Below are 14,890 nucleotides of genomic sequence, written 5' to 3'. Positions count from 1 at the left end.
GACAGGGATTGTATCTTTGGTGGAAGGATTCACCTTCCTTCAAGCAAATCCATCATTGCATCTGCAATAGCCGCTTCCAGATTTGTGCAAAGGATGAATGGGGTATCTAGAGTGCCTTGAGAGCTGTGTGTGGCATGATCCAATAGTCTATGTTACAAAAGAAGATTAATCATTCTTTCGCATGAAGGATTCTTTGATCAACTTTGCTCGATATGACAGAAAGTCTTCAAATAAATCCTAAAATTAAGACCGACAAAATATGATCTAATCCACCAACTCAATTTGTATTCGACCCATCATAAATAGATTTGAATTTACACTAAATGAGTTCGGATCGTAAATGAATTGACCAATTTAATTAATTTAATATTTAGTTCAGATTTAGATTAAGGTACCTAACTCATTCAATCTGTTTAATATTCAGATCGATTTGAATTATATTATTCTTTAATTCATTTAACTTATTTAAAATTTATTTAATCTACATATTTAATCTGTTTTTGATTCATTTAATCCGATCTATTTTCTCTATTAATCTACTTAATCAGTTAAAAATTTAGTTAACTTGTTCAATCCATTTAACCTAACTTGACATGTTTAATAAATGGATTAGACAAGTCAGACAAAATTTTTTGTTTAATAAATAAATTAAATTTGAATCTAAATTTTTTATTTATTTAATAAATAGGTACGAATCGGATTGATGGTGTTTTTAACCCGATCTGCAGCAATGAGACCTCGTTGCCACCCCTACCTAAAATGGATCACAGAGACCAAAACCAATTCAAATGGGCCATCCTAGCCACCCAACTAAACCGTTCCACGAGTCGTCAAGTCTTGGTCAAGCTGGCTGCCTTGGGTCGGCGTCGAGCTCAGGTGCGGTGCGACCTAATCAGGCCCAATGGTTCATAAGCAAAAAGACAATGCTAACCCTATATTTTACCCGAAATCACGAAGATCCCCAACCGGACGTCCATTTTGGTTCTTCCTCCATTTCCGCGGGAACGAGAACGAAAGGTCGCGGCCATGGTGGTTGAAACTGTATATCTCCCCGCCTCTCGGTTCAAAATCCGAGCCACCGATCAATCGGATGAGCTCGATTTCTCCCCTTTTCGGCGATTCCTAGACGCAAGTCCCTTCCTGGCCAGAGATGGCAGCGTGGAGAACCGCGATGTTGCTTCTCCTCGTCGCCATGGAAGACATGATCTCGGCGCCGTCGTGCGAGATATCCGGCCACTCCGGTGGAGATTCGTGCCATCCAGATGATCTGAGGGTCATGATGGTGGCGGATCTTCTCTTGCTGGAACCGGACGCAGGGTTCGTCGATCTCTACTTTAGGGATCTCTTCAGATCCGAATTCTTCAAGGTAATTCTCATTCCTATATCTTTATAAGGCTTGATTTCTACCGATTTTTTCTTCTTTTGAATTCCGGAGATGGGGCATGAATTATGAAGTTTTTTTTTTTTTTTTTCATTATGTTTTTTAGGATGCAAAAAGCATTAAGAGCTCTCCAAATCAATTAAATTTGAAACTTTATTGCTTGATTTTTCACTCATGAAGGTAAAGTTTGAAACCTTGATATGAGATCAATTCGGAAGCACTTTTGTCCTTATTCTGGCGGACAGAATTTCATTGGGACTCTCCGATGTATCCTTATTCGATCTATCCTCCAAAGAGGATGAAAATATCGAACCAGTCCTTACATTTATTTGTGACCATAGAGGAGCCGTATGAAGCTTAAATTTTGTGTACGATTTTGTAATAGCGATGGGAACAGTGATGTTATCATCGACTATGATTATCTAATAGTTCAGGTACAATTGTTATAGTTGAAGCACAGTCAAAATATGGTTAACTTTGATATGCTTTTTCTTTTGAGTTTGAAACTTTGATATGCTTTTCTTTTTCTTTTTCTTTTTTTGGTTGCTCCTAAACTGAAATTATAGATGTCGATCCACATGTCAAGCAGAAATCTTTTAAGAGGATATGCTGACGACGAGGAAGTGGTAAACTGCACTGCAGCAGTTTGAGAGTATGCTGCGTTATGCTGCGTCATTTTATGGGGCTTCCTCTTCATATCTTCATATTGTTTTGGGTGACAGATATTGGGAAATGCAGTAAGATAAAAAGTTTGTTGGTTGGATAGCAAGCAATTTGCCAGGGCTGGACTCGGCAGGTTGCAGTGCTTTTGATATCGGCAACATCAGTTTTGTTTCGCTTAGTGCTGTCTCGTTGCTTTGTGGCAACAATGAGTTACGTTTGGTGTTTAGAAGGCTTTAGAGAGAGAGAGCGTTGATTTAGAAACCCAAATGAAGGATGCAACTGGAGAAGCCGCTGAACCTAATGAGAGGAAAAAAAAAAAAAAAACAAGTGTCAGTTTTTCTTTCTGAAGAGATAATGACATGGCATCAGGTTCTGGATCTGTTCTTTTACTGCACTTTCTTCTTCACCGGAAGATCAGTAGTAGAATGATCAAAGCGGGTGAAGAAGATCATTGGCATGATACTTCTGAGGATTTGAGAAGTCCCGAACATTGGTATTACAGCCTCTCAGATATTATGATTTGTCGCTTCAACCTATCAACAGATTTTATTTAATCTCAATGTTTATATCATGAGAAGCCCAAATTTTGCTTGGATTTATAAAGATATGGGTATATTTCCCTGGTGATGTTCGTAAAATAAGTTTATTATAACCTGTAATTGATTTCCTATTGACAAGATAATGAACAAGTGAGGAGAGAATGTTTGGTAAAGATTTTATTTCAGCACATGGTAGAAGGAATTTAACAAGATCTGCATCTGTGTATGTGCTAGATTTCTGGAGCAATATGTTCCCAACATGTACAATCAATGGGACATTTCATGTTTTTAAAATTGTCATGTTCACATTTCTGTGAGTTTCTCATAAGATTTGCACCTTTTGTTGTATTACATTCTGTTCATTTCTGGCCGCTTTTTTCCCTCCCAAGCGACCAAGGGTTATGCATGTGTGTAACAAAGATGCTTAGAAGTTGATAGTCAAACAAGATCCAACAATCATGCTAAAGTAGTTGTATTGATAATCATTTGGCTATTGGTGCAAGGGAAGGGCAGGGATCCATGTGGAGGGGGCAGGGTTCAAGATTAGGATGATTGGCATGAAGCTAAAAGCGCATACCATCCATTTCCTTTTCTAAAGTTATTTGGCCAAGGTTTGTAAAATAACAATGTGGCGGTGGAAGACCAGTGGATTTCCTTTTATAAAATTTTAAATATTTCTTTAGTGAATCTTTATTCTTGAGCTACTCTACTATCTGTCAGGCTAACCATTTAGGTAGAACTTTCGTTCAGAACTACCTTTCCAACCAGGGATTCAAACATGGATAAGAAACATGCTCTTCATATCTTGGATGACAACCTATTATTTATTTGGTTTCAAATTTACATGAACCATCTGTTAGTCTCTTCTACACTGGAAGGTTCACATGTTTACTCATTGCAATGCGAAGGCTTGCTTGTTTGTTTAGGTAGAAGCCTGTGACCTCACCTTAGACTAGATCATTTTGGTGTGTCATATCAAGCGTGTTTTTGTGGACACATTGAAAAAGAGTGATAAAAGAATTTTCTTTTAAATAGACGAGATGCTTGAAAAAATATCACTGACATTATTTTCTTAAGGACCTATGAATCTGTTTTGTTTTGAGAGTTTGTTCTTGTGGATAGCTTGCATATCCTTTTTCTTTTCCTTTGTGTTACCTATTTCCTTTTAGGTCGATTTGCTTGTGGGTTAGCTTTGACCAAATCATCATATGGAAGTCAATATCATATCCTTTATTTGTTTTACTTCAATAGCCAAAAGAAAAAATCATGATCTTTGTTAGACATCTAAATTTGAAGATAGTGATGGTGCTGCCAATATAATAGGGATTGTTAAGAGAAGCATAGGTATTTTGATACGATGGTCTAGTGATGAACGAAAACTTACCGTCTCCCAAAACAAAAAAAAAAGAAATTCAGTTATGCTGTGTTGATTAGAGTACTCAGCATAAAAGTGTTAGATGCTCATAAACTCAGTGTAGCAAACATAAAGATGATGGGTGGATGCATTGCAAGGGATGGACAATTAAAACTACGAAGTACATTGAAGGAAGTGTTGGAGCATCATTATTTGAACGTTAATGTTAAAGAACTACATATGACAGTTTTGCAATGTGAGTAAAGACACAACCAATCTATCAATGGGAGACTGAATATTGATTTCAGGGTGTAGGCTGTAGAAAGAAGAGAAAGTGTCTTAAAAATTCTTGATGAAAATGGCAAAAAAAAATTGGAGAAGCTTGAGATGATCGAAAATGGGAAGACAGTATTCATAAAATTACAGATCGCTACCTTGAGCATTACTGCTAAAGAAACATGATTAGATGATGAATGAGGTCGTCCCTCTTATAGTCTCCTTCTGTACTCTTGTTCAAGTTAGCCTTGTAGCAAGATTCGTAAATTGTGCATTTTACTGTTCTCATTCTATGTCATGATGTCTTCTAGAAATGTGTATATCAACTGACATGATTTGTATGCTCAATTTATGTTCTTGTTTTATATCCATCCCTTATCAAAATTAACTGGCTTTATCTTCATTACTGTGTAATCATTACTGCTTAATTTGTGTATCTTTTGGAAAATGATACATATGCGCTGCTGTAAAACTTCCTTTTACTTTAATATTTACATCATGGATTAGATTGTATTTATTTACTTATACTTTTTCTCAAGTCTCATTTTATTCTTCTTTTCTGGCAGTGATGTTGATATGCGACTGTTGGGATATACCGGCTGATCCCTATATGCTGACTTATCCTCGGAACGGTTCGACCGACGTCCGACTCTATCCACCGGATGGACAGACGACTCCGACAATGACTACCGACGATATCCGACCGAAGGTATGCCGGTCGAACAGACCAATGCTATTTCCAACCGGCCGAACGGCCGAACCCATATCACCGACTCACTGTCGGGGGTGGCGGCTGACGTCCGACTTCCACAAGGTACCAGATCAGCCGACGGTGTTTTCGAGTCATCACCAGACGTCCCGGCAGCCGAATCCCGACATATAGTCGGCCAGTCCGCTCAAACACCGTACAACCGCTATGGGCTGTTGTCCTGTCAAGGACATGCTTTGCGACTGCCCTGGGGCATTGTCCTGTCAAGGACATGGGTTAATTCTGATGACCTGACAACCCATGTCGATTTGACAGTCCCCAGCGATTTGTCAACTCCTCAGTTGTCTGCACCATTAATGGTGGGACCATACCGCATTCTACTATAAAACGGGGTAAGGCAACAGTTTTGGTAAGCTCTCGAAAAGCTCTTAAGCTCTCAAACTCTCTCTCCTCCGCTGAGCCCTCTGGTTTTTTTCACTGTTGCTTAGTCTCCTCTCTGACTTGACCGTCGGAGGGTCCCCGCCGGAGGCATCTCCGGTCAGTTAGGACTTTCCTTGCAGGTGCGCGTCCCCGGCGATCAGACGACGAGGGGATTGGCAGCAACAACGACCATATGAGTTCAAGTATACTCTCCCTGTAAATGCAACTGTGCATATCTTCCAGGCTATTAAGCCAAAGTCTGTAATCTAAGTTCGTTTTCTTTAATTCTTTGAAACCACATAAGAATTTCAGAAGATATATAATTGGTGGTACCAATTCAATAGCTGTCATGTTTTATGATCTCTATGGGATCATTGATTAGATAAGAGTTTGTATCTGACATCATGATGGCTGGATAAGCCACAAGCATGCACATTAATGGTTCTGGAATGAAATTTTCTTGAAAATTGTCTTTATATTCCCATATGGCATTTCTAACAGCATCAGAAATCCAGGAGATCATGCAATTGATTTTGTTTAAGCTCTCTATACTTTTCTTTTTCTCACACAACTTATGAATGAAAGAAAAAGTGAAGTAATCCTTATGTAGCAACTTGCTTGCCGCAGGATTGTTCAGTGTTGACACCCATAGCTTTTATGACCATGCACATGATGATGAGACACATGAATTGACTGTCCCTACCATGACATGGGCTGCTGAGGAAGCCTCAGTTTGTTGTTCTCACTTTTGGACAGAACAAAGCAGTGACTGTGAACCAGTGTTCTTTGGCTACGGAATTACAAGTAGTAATGGCCTTTATGTTTGTATTCATCCTGTCAATAGCAATGCTACTGGTAATGAGGCAGTCACATTTTTAACATAGATGACAAAACCCACAATTTTGCCTAGTGATTTGTGCGTTTCTAAGAAGGTGTTGAGATGTTGATCACCATATTTCTGTAGTATAATTATTTTGCAGCTTCTCGAATGCCTGTAATACTGATGCAGCTTGTCTTGGTTGAGTTGTGTAAAAGGGCCTCTTTGGTAAAGCAGGATTCAATGAAGAGAGAGAAATTTGTGTCATGTTTAAACATGTGTGTGCTCTTTCATCTTGATAAAGAAACAGGCTTATGAGCACTAAGAGTTCCCAATTAAAGCACAAATAAAAAGAAGACAAGGACATGTGAAATTTCTTGGTTCACCAATGAAGATAATGTTTTTAATAAATAGCATCTAATTATTCTGTGCTTGTGAAACTGGCTGACTTTTGCTCCTGACTTTTGCTATTACTTGTCACCTGGACTCTATTGCTATGTGAATGCTACCCTAAAACAGAGGTGCAGAGGTGACTATTAATCTAGATGAGGACTAAAGAATACGAAGAAAAGTCCGAATACCACTTTGTTCTCCGACTCAATAGCCGCGACAGATAAAAGAATTATTTGATCTTATCTGCCGCTACAGCAATCATTGAATGGTAACTTTGTGGTTTAGTATTTAGCAAGTGGATTCTCATACTGAATTACTTTATTTAAGGGGTGGATTCTGTTTGCATGGTAACTATGATAACTGCTTCCAGGTTTGCACCCACCATCAAGGACTCTCCTGGATTCACTATTTTGTTTTCTTCCTCTTTTATTTGGATCTGACTTGGGCACTGTCAGGTGGAATGATTCTCTTCATGAGAGATTCTGACTATGGTGATAAGAGCATTAGTGATGTAAACATGACTTTTATTGAACAAAAGTTGCTGAAAGATAATGAAGTGTCAGGGAAAGCCTATGGTTGAAATTGGAACATAGGATATGTTCTCAAGATGTTGATGTTTTGTTTGTTCTCACCTTTGCTGGATGCTTTAAAGAAAGCAATATTCCAGGTATAGCATCAGAGAACTCTATAAGTTGAACTCTCAGGCCTCTCTATCCTTAAGTTGTGCAAGATCAGCATCTGCAGGCTCTTCAAAATGGCAACCAGTTCACAAACGACCAAGAAATATGAATTTGATTGTGTATACCTCCACTCTTGTTTAGCTGGTATATTTTTCATAGGTCTCCAATCGATGAAGAATTTTTGAGGCTTTTTATCTCATTTATCTAGGTATTAAGTCTCCCAAAAAATCTTGCTGACGGTTGTATGCATCTTGTCATGGTCTTTATGTTTGAGATAATCTGTAGGAAAATGTCAATTTCCATATACCTTTGAGCTAAGTTTCAAATTTCTTGAGTTTATTTGCTTGGGTTGTTTAGATTTTAACTTTGCTGATAGCTAGAGAACCATTTGAGTTGAGATCTTTGCAGCTTTTACATTTGAACCTAGAATATCCCTCTTTAATCTTATTTTCCAATATTCAAAAATTGAAATGGTTTTCTGAGCAAAGGGTTAAAAATGGTTGGTGTAAGGTTTTAACGTTTTGTTTGTTAAATGATGTACTATTATTTCAAGAACTTATTTCAGTTGCCATGGATTGTGAGAACATTGGAAACATGTTGTAAGGCTGACACGAAGTGATGTATTCAATCTGACTTGTTTATACCGGAAATGTCATCATGACTGCAGTATACTAGTTAATTCTTCCATCAACAACAGTCATATGTATATTTCATGGAATTTTAACATAATCAGGTGGATCAACTGACATTCAGATATTATAGTCTTTGGTATATCTACAACAAATATCAACTTTTAGTTTATATACACTGTCTTGAGAAGTTCTTATTAAAACATATTTCTAATATTAACTATGTATTTTAACAGGAGGCAAGGGTGCATCAAGTGAACCAAGAAAGGTTATGGAGATCCTCACTCAAAGAAACATGGAAGAGCTTAAGCTCATTCGTCAGACATACCGTGCTCTCTACAACTGCGACCTGCTCCATGTCTTCTCCCAAAGTGACAATCCATTTTCTGTAAGTCTTCCCAATCTTTCAAATGCAAGTAGCACTAATGCATACCCTTAGCCTTGATGATGCGTTTCACTCAGAGGGTGGCTTATCTTCGTGCAACCGAACCCCCTGAAAGAGATGCTGAAATTGTGAGAGGAGCACTGTTTGGTCAGAGTTTGGACCCTGATACTCTCACTGAAATCATCTGCACTCGCTCTTCTTTGGAGCTTAGTGCTGCCAAGCAAGCCTATCAAGCTCGGTACAACTCCAACCTGGAACGAGATGTTTCCTCGAAAACTATTGGCAGCTTGAAGGAGGTAAACTTCTCTTTCCTTAAATTATTTTACTACCAAGTATTTATCTTTGAATGACCAAAAAACATTGTGGGTCCTGCTAGGTTCTTCTAGCAGTCTTAAACTCAAACTGTTACGATGGAGGAAGAGTTGACACAAGTCTGGCAATGTGCGATGCAAAGACACTCTATGAAGCAATTGAAAGTGGAAAATACATAGATCAGAGGTGCATCATCTTGGTTATCAGCCAAAGGAACACTAGCCAAATCAAAGAAATTCTTTCCTCCTACAAACAACTCTATGGTCATGAATTCTTGAAGTTCTTAAAAAAAGAGAAATGTGGAGACTTTGGAAGGCAGCTCCGTATAGTGATCCGGTGCATTCAATTTCCTGAGAAGCACTTTGCCAAGCAACTCCGAAGAAAACTGAAGAATGGTGATGCTAGAGAGGTTTTGCTTCGAACAGTGGTGACTCGATCCGAAATCGATATCAAACACATAAATAGTGCTTTTGCCGCGAAAACTGGATGGACTCTGGAGAGTCTTGTAAGAAATGAATTCAACGGTAACAGCTGCTCCAACACTGACAAAGTTTACAGCTTGGCTGGTGATTTCCTTATTGCCCTTCTCAAACATTCTTGAGAAGTTATTGAGTCTGGGTCTCTATGAGCATTAGAATGTAAGTCGTGAGAAAGAGGGGAATAAGAGATTGGTTTTCAGTGTTAATACCAGTTGTTGCTTGTGACTGTTTATCACGAAACATGTCCTGTTATTTTAGCTTGTTAGGAAGTTCCACATTATTACAGAAGGGGAAAAAAAAAATCTGTAGAAAATCATAGAATGAGTCATCAGGGTTGAGGCCAAGCATGCCATGCTCGTCTTCCCTCAAAAATAAAACACAGTACAGCTGAAAGATATAAACCAAATTGTGCACTACATGGATTTCTTCAAATGCTTGAAAGATACATTTTCTCAATGACATGCAGTGCTCCTTTAAATCTCATAAAAATGCCTTTTCTGAAAAGCAGATGCTTCTTTAAGACAGCATTTATTAGACAACATGAAGGTGGATGGATATAAAAGATTTTCTTTTTCCTTGAGAAGAATGCATATTGGAAACTTTGAAGTTAAAATTCTCTCACAACTGATTCATGCCATGACGCTGATCTGATATTCCTTTTTCCCTGTCATCAAAAAATGAGATCCTTGGTCCAAAACCTTCATACCATCAACGTTGGTTCGACTGAGGTGCTTGCATGGGCTGACAACAAATTTGACATCAGCTTTTTCTCCAGCCTTCAAGTGCACACTTTGGAATCCTATCAATTGTTTCATAGGCCTCCCATGGAGGACATCAGGCCAGCGTAGAAAAAGCAAAACTGGATGCTTTCCATCCATTGGTCCATGATTTTTTACTCCAACAACTGTCAAGAATTTGAGCTTCTTGCATGCTTCAGAGCCCATCTTTTTTATATCATAACTGAAAGATTCTGACATCTTGAAAGCATCAAGACTGACTGATTTGTTCATGTAGATTGTGTTCTCAGATTCAGCACTGAATTCATAAGAATAATTGGAGTAGCTGAGGCCGTAACCAAATTCGAACACAGGTTTGCCGGTGTAGAATCGATAGGTGCGGCCTGGGTATCCAGAGGCAGGGTCAGCTCTCATCCTCATGTCGGTCATGGCAACACTTGTAAATGACTGTGGATACCAAGTGACTGGCAATTTTCCCCCTGCATCAGAAGATTAAACGAAATCACTTAACATCCACAGTTTCTGACAAGTCATAAGGCATTTAAAAGTGAAGTTTGGAATGTTAGCAATCTTGGTGGAGTTTAAATGTAATCTTGTAGAAGCCATTATAGTTTAAAAAAAGATGTTTCTTTTTTATCCCCCCACCAAGCAAAGCATTCTTCCCAGGTGGCTTTACCATGAAAAGCCTCCCCCATTCTAGCTAATGAATCAGCACTCCTCAGAAGTACAGATTGTGGCTAAGATATTTCTGTGCATCAGAACCTTTTTTTCCGTAGTTTACTAATTTCAAACTATAACTTTATGTGGAATGGGTTCAACTTCTCATGTTAATGTCTGAACCAATAGTGAAAATGTGGATTGTCTCCTGAATTTAATCATCAAGTATTTGTTGATACTGAAGCAAAGCAGAGAGTCTCACCTGGATTATGTTCCCCAAAAAGAACCTGTGCAATAGCCAGTCCACCAGCTTCACCAGGATAACCAGCCCACAAGATGCCTCCAATTTTCTTTTCATACTTGGCGAATGTGATATCGACTGGACCGCCGCATAATAGCACCAGAATTACAGGCCTTTTCGCTGCTCTTGCCACACTAGTGATGAGGCTTTGCTGCATCCCTGGGAGAACCAAGTCCACTCTATCAAGCTCCTCCCTCTCCTGCTCCAGATCCAAACCCATGAACATAACCACAAAGTCCACTGATGTTGCCAATTGGACTGCTTCACTTATTGAACTTGAATTACATGCAGCAGTGGCACACCCAGCTAAATATCTGGTGTCCTTAACATAGCTCTGCAATGCCTCAAGTGGAGTGATGTGTTTGCATGGAGGACCGGCATAGTTGCCAAGTAGTTTTGTCGCATTGTTTGCATTTGGGCCAATCACACCAAGTGACTTTACTTTCGATCTAGACAGAGGAAGGATATCAACGGAGTTCTTCAACAGAACAATGCCATCTTTGGCTGCTTCTAGTGCCAGGTTCTGGTGCTTCTGTGTGCAGACTTGGCTTGGAGCTATTTTGCCATAGGCTTCATATTTTGGATTTCCATTGAAGAGACCCAACCTCATTCTGATGGAGAATAGGTTGTGCAGAGCTCGGTTTATGTCCCCTTCAGATAGTTTTCCCTGTTGGACTGCAGACATGGCATATTTTTGCACGTAGCCGCCACAATTCACATCCATTCCTGAAATTTTAAGTTCTGAATTATGATGATTGATCAACTTCTATGAAGAGAGTGATTGAATTTGGCCAGTGTAAGTTCTAATAAGATAGTATTTTCGTTACTATTATTTTTCTTTAGCCTATTTGCTGTACCCACCCTGTGATACTAATTAATTTATATACTCAAATGAGTCTGGACCTGTGGAAGGATCAATTAGTTTTAAGACAGTAAAAGCAGAGTGGTATCTTCTGAACACCACATACCGGCTTTAAGAACATCTCCAACTGCATCTTCTGCCGTTTTAGCATAACCCTGAGCATCATGGATGATGGAAACTGCATCACAGTCTGAGGTAATGTACCTGATCCAAAGTAGAACAAAGGTCAGTAGACAAGAATAAGAACATGTGATTCAATAGACAAGCATATTTCAACCTGTCAACCAGCCTCAGCTCATCTGGTTAGTAGCCCTGTACCCCTGTGGTGGTGTCCCCACCAAATTTCTCAGAAGAAGGATTTCGACTCCCCAAGTATAAAATCATGAAGGGATGATTCAATCCCATCGCAGGAATCATAATGCTACTCATAGAATAACTCTTTACTGGAAAAACCATAATGCTACTTTATTTTGATGATGATAGTTATCATGGGGGTAAGCAGGTAGGGAAAAAGTAACAATTATGAAGCCTTATGGAGAAGACAATTTAGTAGTACAAAGCCACAGCTAAAGAGTAATAATGATCAGCTCAGAGACCACTTTCACTTGAGATCAGTTCTCTTTATGCTTAATATCTTACCCATAGAATCCCCATGACCCCCTAGCTGTTTTTGACAAAAGGTTGTCATCGGCGCATGTTGGAACTCCATTGACACGATTGTAAGAGCACATGATACCGCTCGCCCTACCTTCTTCGACGCAGCTTTTGAAAGGAGGCTGGTAAGTGTCCTCCAAATCCTGAGCTGAAACCTGAACACCAAACAAACTGATCAAAATTAACCAACTTGTCCCCCAATCACAATATAACTCACTATTAGCTAATTGCCTACTTACAATGGCATTGAACTTGTATCGAGTGATTCCATCCCAATTATCCATATCATATGCAGTGAAGTGCTTGCAGCAAGCTGAAGCCTTCAGCTCTGCAGAGCTTCCCCCTTCGAAGGAATCACCCTGCAGTCCCCTGACATACAAGGCTGCATACTTGCTCGTAGTCATCGGGTCCTCACCAGGAGTCTCCTGGCCCCTGCCCCATCTGGGATCCCTGAATATATTGATGTTTGGTGACCAGAATGTTAACCCTTCTGCCTGGCCGTTGTTGTAAATTGCCCGGCCCTCAATTCCAATAGCCTTGAGATTGAACAAAGAAAGTTTTATAAAACTCATAATTGGAGCATAGACACTTCTATAACAATACCATTGACTGTAGCTATAAATTAATGCAACGTCTCTCAAACAATATCGTCTATTCATGATCAAGTTCCATTTCAGATGAGTTTCAAAATGATTCAATGCTACCTGCACTTCTAAAGCAATAATTTTCTTCTTAGGATTCAAATTGTTTTCAATGGTGTTTGGTGATTGCAGGACGGAGACTGTAAATGATTTCTAGCTTTCTTGATTCAGCAACATTAATTTGGTTACTAGCTTCAATTCCATAGCAATAATTGATTTGATAGGCTTAAAGCAATGAGATATCAATTGCTCTACAGCAATACCATTTACTAAAATCACGAGCTGAAGAACTGCATTAGACTAAGAAGTATAGAGACCCGAACCTGGCCGATCTGATACCAGATACGAGGATTGAAGGATGCTGCAGTGAGTATGACTTGAGGAAAGCTTGTAGCAGAGGGAATGGTGCCATTGAAGTGGATTCCCCGGCCTGAGTCTGAGACCCCATGAAGCGACTCAGACCACCATTTGTAGGCTGGTATACCAAGCCGGGGGATCGAAGGGGCGATATCACCCAACTGAGCTATCTTCTCTTCCAATGTTAAGTGTGAGATGAGATCAACCACTCTTTTGTCTACAGCTAATGTTGTCTTACAGAAGGTAAAGGAACTGGTTGATGGGCTAGAAGGATCACAGGAGAATGGTGGGTCTAATGAAACAACCATTAATGGCAGTAGAAGAACATACAAAAGAAGGACATGGACATCTTTAGGACTTCTCATCCTTTGGTCCAGGTGTTGCTGGTGCCAAGGAGAAGGATGAGAGTTTAGTGGGGGTTATATTATATAACGAAGGAGAGAAGCAGCAGATGAAGAAGAAGACAAGAATTCACGGATATACGTTGCTGTTGTAGAAGTTAAGAGGGAAAGGGGCTGTGGGCTGGTGTCACTACGGTATCAAAATGACAAAAATACCTATGTGATAAAATATTATAACGCCTTTGGAGTAGGTTTACTGGGGGGTATTTCGGGGATCAGGAGGACGACTTACCTTTTAGGTGAAGGGAAGAAAAGGGGGAGCAGGGGAGCAGCTGGACCACAGCCCATCCTGGATTGTTTGCATTGAAGTGATTGTTGCCGCCATGTTTTAGACCTGACTACAATGGCTTCACCTAGGGTGAGATTAAGTGAGCATCACTCGAGTTATCTTATTGCTGTGGTTTTACATCATTAAAGAAAAAAAATTACTATTATTGTTGGAAAAAAAACATGTTTAATATATATATATATATATATATATATATATATATATTTGTAATTTAAAAATAAAAAAAGTTTTATAAAGTCCAAATCTTTTCATGCATTAATTGGAGAGCAATTGAAAACTGAAGATGTTGAAAACACATGAAAGGATATAGGACAACACCAAGGCTTAGGGATGATAGAAATTTTTGTGAGCACAGATTTTTTGCGGTGCACTGCACAATACAGTGCATCATATGTATCATCCAAAGTTATTAAATTCAGTCCGAATCTTGATCCGATCAAGACATCGGATCAATGAGTCAGCGGTCTAACCGTTGGATCAACGGTTGAACCGATGGGCCAATGCACAAATAAAAGAGGAAGAGGTAAAGGAGGTGGAGCGGAGGTGGAGGCGGAGATCCCATACAGAGAAGGAGGCGGAGAGAAGAGGGAGCCGAGTGGAGGAGGCAAATGTGTTGGCCTGATCTCTGGCCACCTCCAGTTTTGCAACCTATGCAACCTCACCCTCTACTGCCGCGGCCTCTACGCTGCTGTTGCCGCCTCCAAGAAGGCCTAGCTCTCCCAGTGTCATCGCCTCGGCCCACCACCCGACCTCCTCCCCTAGTGGCACTCCAGCTGCCTGGCATCCACTCCTACAACGCCCTTTGTCGCTTCCTCTCCGGTGTCTCCCCCCTCCTCGGCATCTAGGTCCAACAGAACCCCGAGCTCAGCAACATCGTCTGCATCCTCTGGAGCTTCCTCTCTGTCACTGCCTGCCGCGTTATCCCTCAAGAGCTTGGCCCTCTCGGCCTCGATG

At 39.9% G+C, this 14,890-nt stretch overlaps 2 protein-coding genes across 8 annotated transcripts; one reads left to right on the top strand and one right to left on the bottom strand.

Annotated features, from left to right (window-relative positions):
* The first annotated feature begins 958 nt into the window (after window positions 1-958).
* LOC105056869 (annexin D8) lies at window positions 959-9,453 on the top strand. Of its 6 annotated transcripts, none has more exons than XM_073247612.1 (6): window positions 959-1,366; window positions 4,780-5,545; window positions 5,970-7,376; window positions 8,098-8,249; window positions 8,324-8,542; window positions 8,623-9,453. In XM_073247612.1, exons 3-6 carry the CDS (start codon window positions 7,307-7,309, stop codon window positions 9,157-9,159), a joined length of 978 nt encoding a protein of 325 aa, XP_073103713.1. In that variant the 5' UTR covers window positions 959-1,366; window positions 4,780-5,545; window positions 5,970-7,306; the 3' UTR covers window positions 9,160-9,453. The 6 variants fall into 6 exon arrangements, with proteins under 6 accessions (XP_073103713.1, XP_073103712.1, XP_073103714.1 ...); XM_073247611.1 differs by having other exon boundaries at window positions 4,780-6,820; window positions 6,923-7,376; XM_073247613.1 differs by adding an exon at window positions 3,092-3,194 and having other exon boundaries at window positions 4,780-7,376.
* Window positions 9,435-13,698, bottom strand: LOC105056876 (probable beta-D-xylosidase 7). Of its 2 annotated transcripts, XM_019854549.3 has the most exons (6): window positions 13,213-13,696; window positions 12,488-12,784; window positions 12,234-12,403; window positions 11,701-11,798; window positions 10,694-11,458; window positions 9,435-10,253 (listed from the first exon to the last, which is right to left on the bottom strand). In XM_019854549.3, the coding sequence occupies exons 1-6, from the start codon at window positions 13,609-13,611 to the stop codon at window positions 9,667-9,669; spliced, it is 2,316 nt and encodes a 771-aa protein (XP_019710108.1). In that variant the 5' UTR covers window positions 13,612-13,696; the 3' UTR covers window positions 9,435-9,666. The 2 variants fall into 2 exon arrangements, with proteins under 2 accessions (XP_019710108.1, XP_073103711.1); XM_073247610.1 differs by having other exon boundaries at window positions 12,234-12,784; window positions 13,213-13,698.
* Window positions 13,699-14,890: the final 1,192 nt, after the last annotated feature.

The sequence above is a fragment of the Elaeis guineensis genome, chromosome 13, assembly GCF_000442705.2.
Source record: "Elaeis guineensis isolate ETL-2024a chromosome 13, EG11, whole genome shotgun sequence".
In the NCBI taxonomy this organism is placed as follows: Eukaryota; Viridiplantae; Streptophyta; class Magnoliopsida; order Arecales; family Arecaceae; genus Elaeis; species Elaeis guineensis.
The sequence above is the reverse complement of the archived record's forward strand: the minus strand, read 5'-3'. Positions and strand labels throughout refer to the sequence as shown.

Bases quoted from the DNA above. Each gene is read 5' to 3' on its own strand.
- LOC105056869 (XM_073247612.1), top strand. From the start codon at position 7,307: ATGGCAACCAGTTCACAAACGACCAAGAAATATGAATTTGATTGTGTA. The intron at 8,250-8,323 runs GTAAGTCTTCCC...CGTTTCACTCAG, and splicing joins AAAGTGACAATCCATTTTCT to AGGGTGGCTTATCTTCGTGC. The intron at 8,543-8,622 runs GTAAACTTCTCT...GGGTCCTGCTAG, and splicing joins CTATTGGCAGCTTGAAGGAG to GTTCTTCTAGCAGTCTTAAA.
- LOC105056876 (XM_073247610.1), bottom strand. From the start codon at position 13,611: ATGAGAAGTCCTAAAGATGTCCATGTCCTTCTTTTGTATGTTCTTCTA. The intron at 12,785-13,212 runs GTTCGGGTCTCT...TTCAATCTCAAG, and splicing joins TCTGGTATCAGATCGGCCAG to GCTATTGGAATTGAGGGCCG. The intron at 11,799-12,233 runs GTAAGATATTAA...ACTTTGGATCAG, and splicing joins GGGTCATGGGGATTCTATGG to GTACATTACCTCAGACTGTG.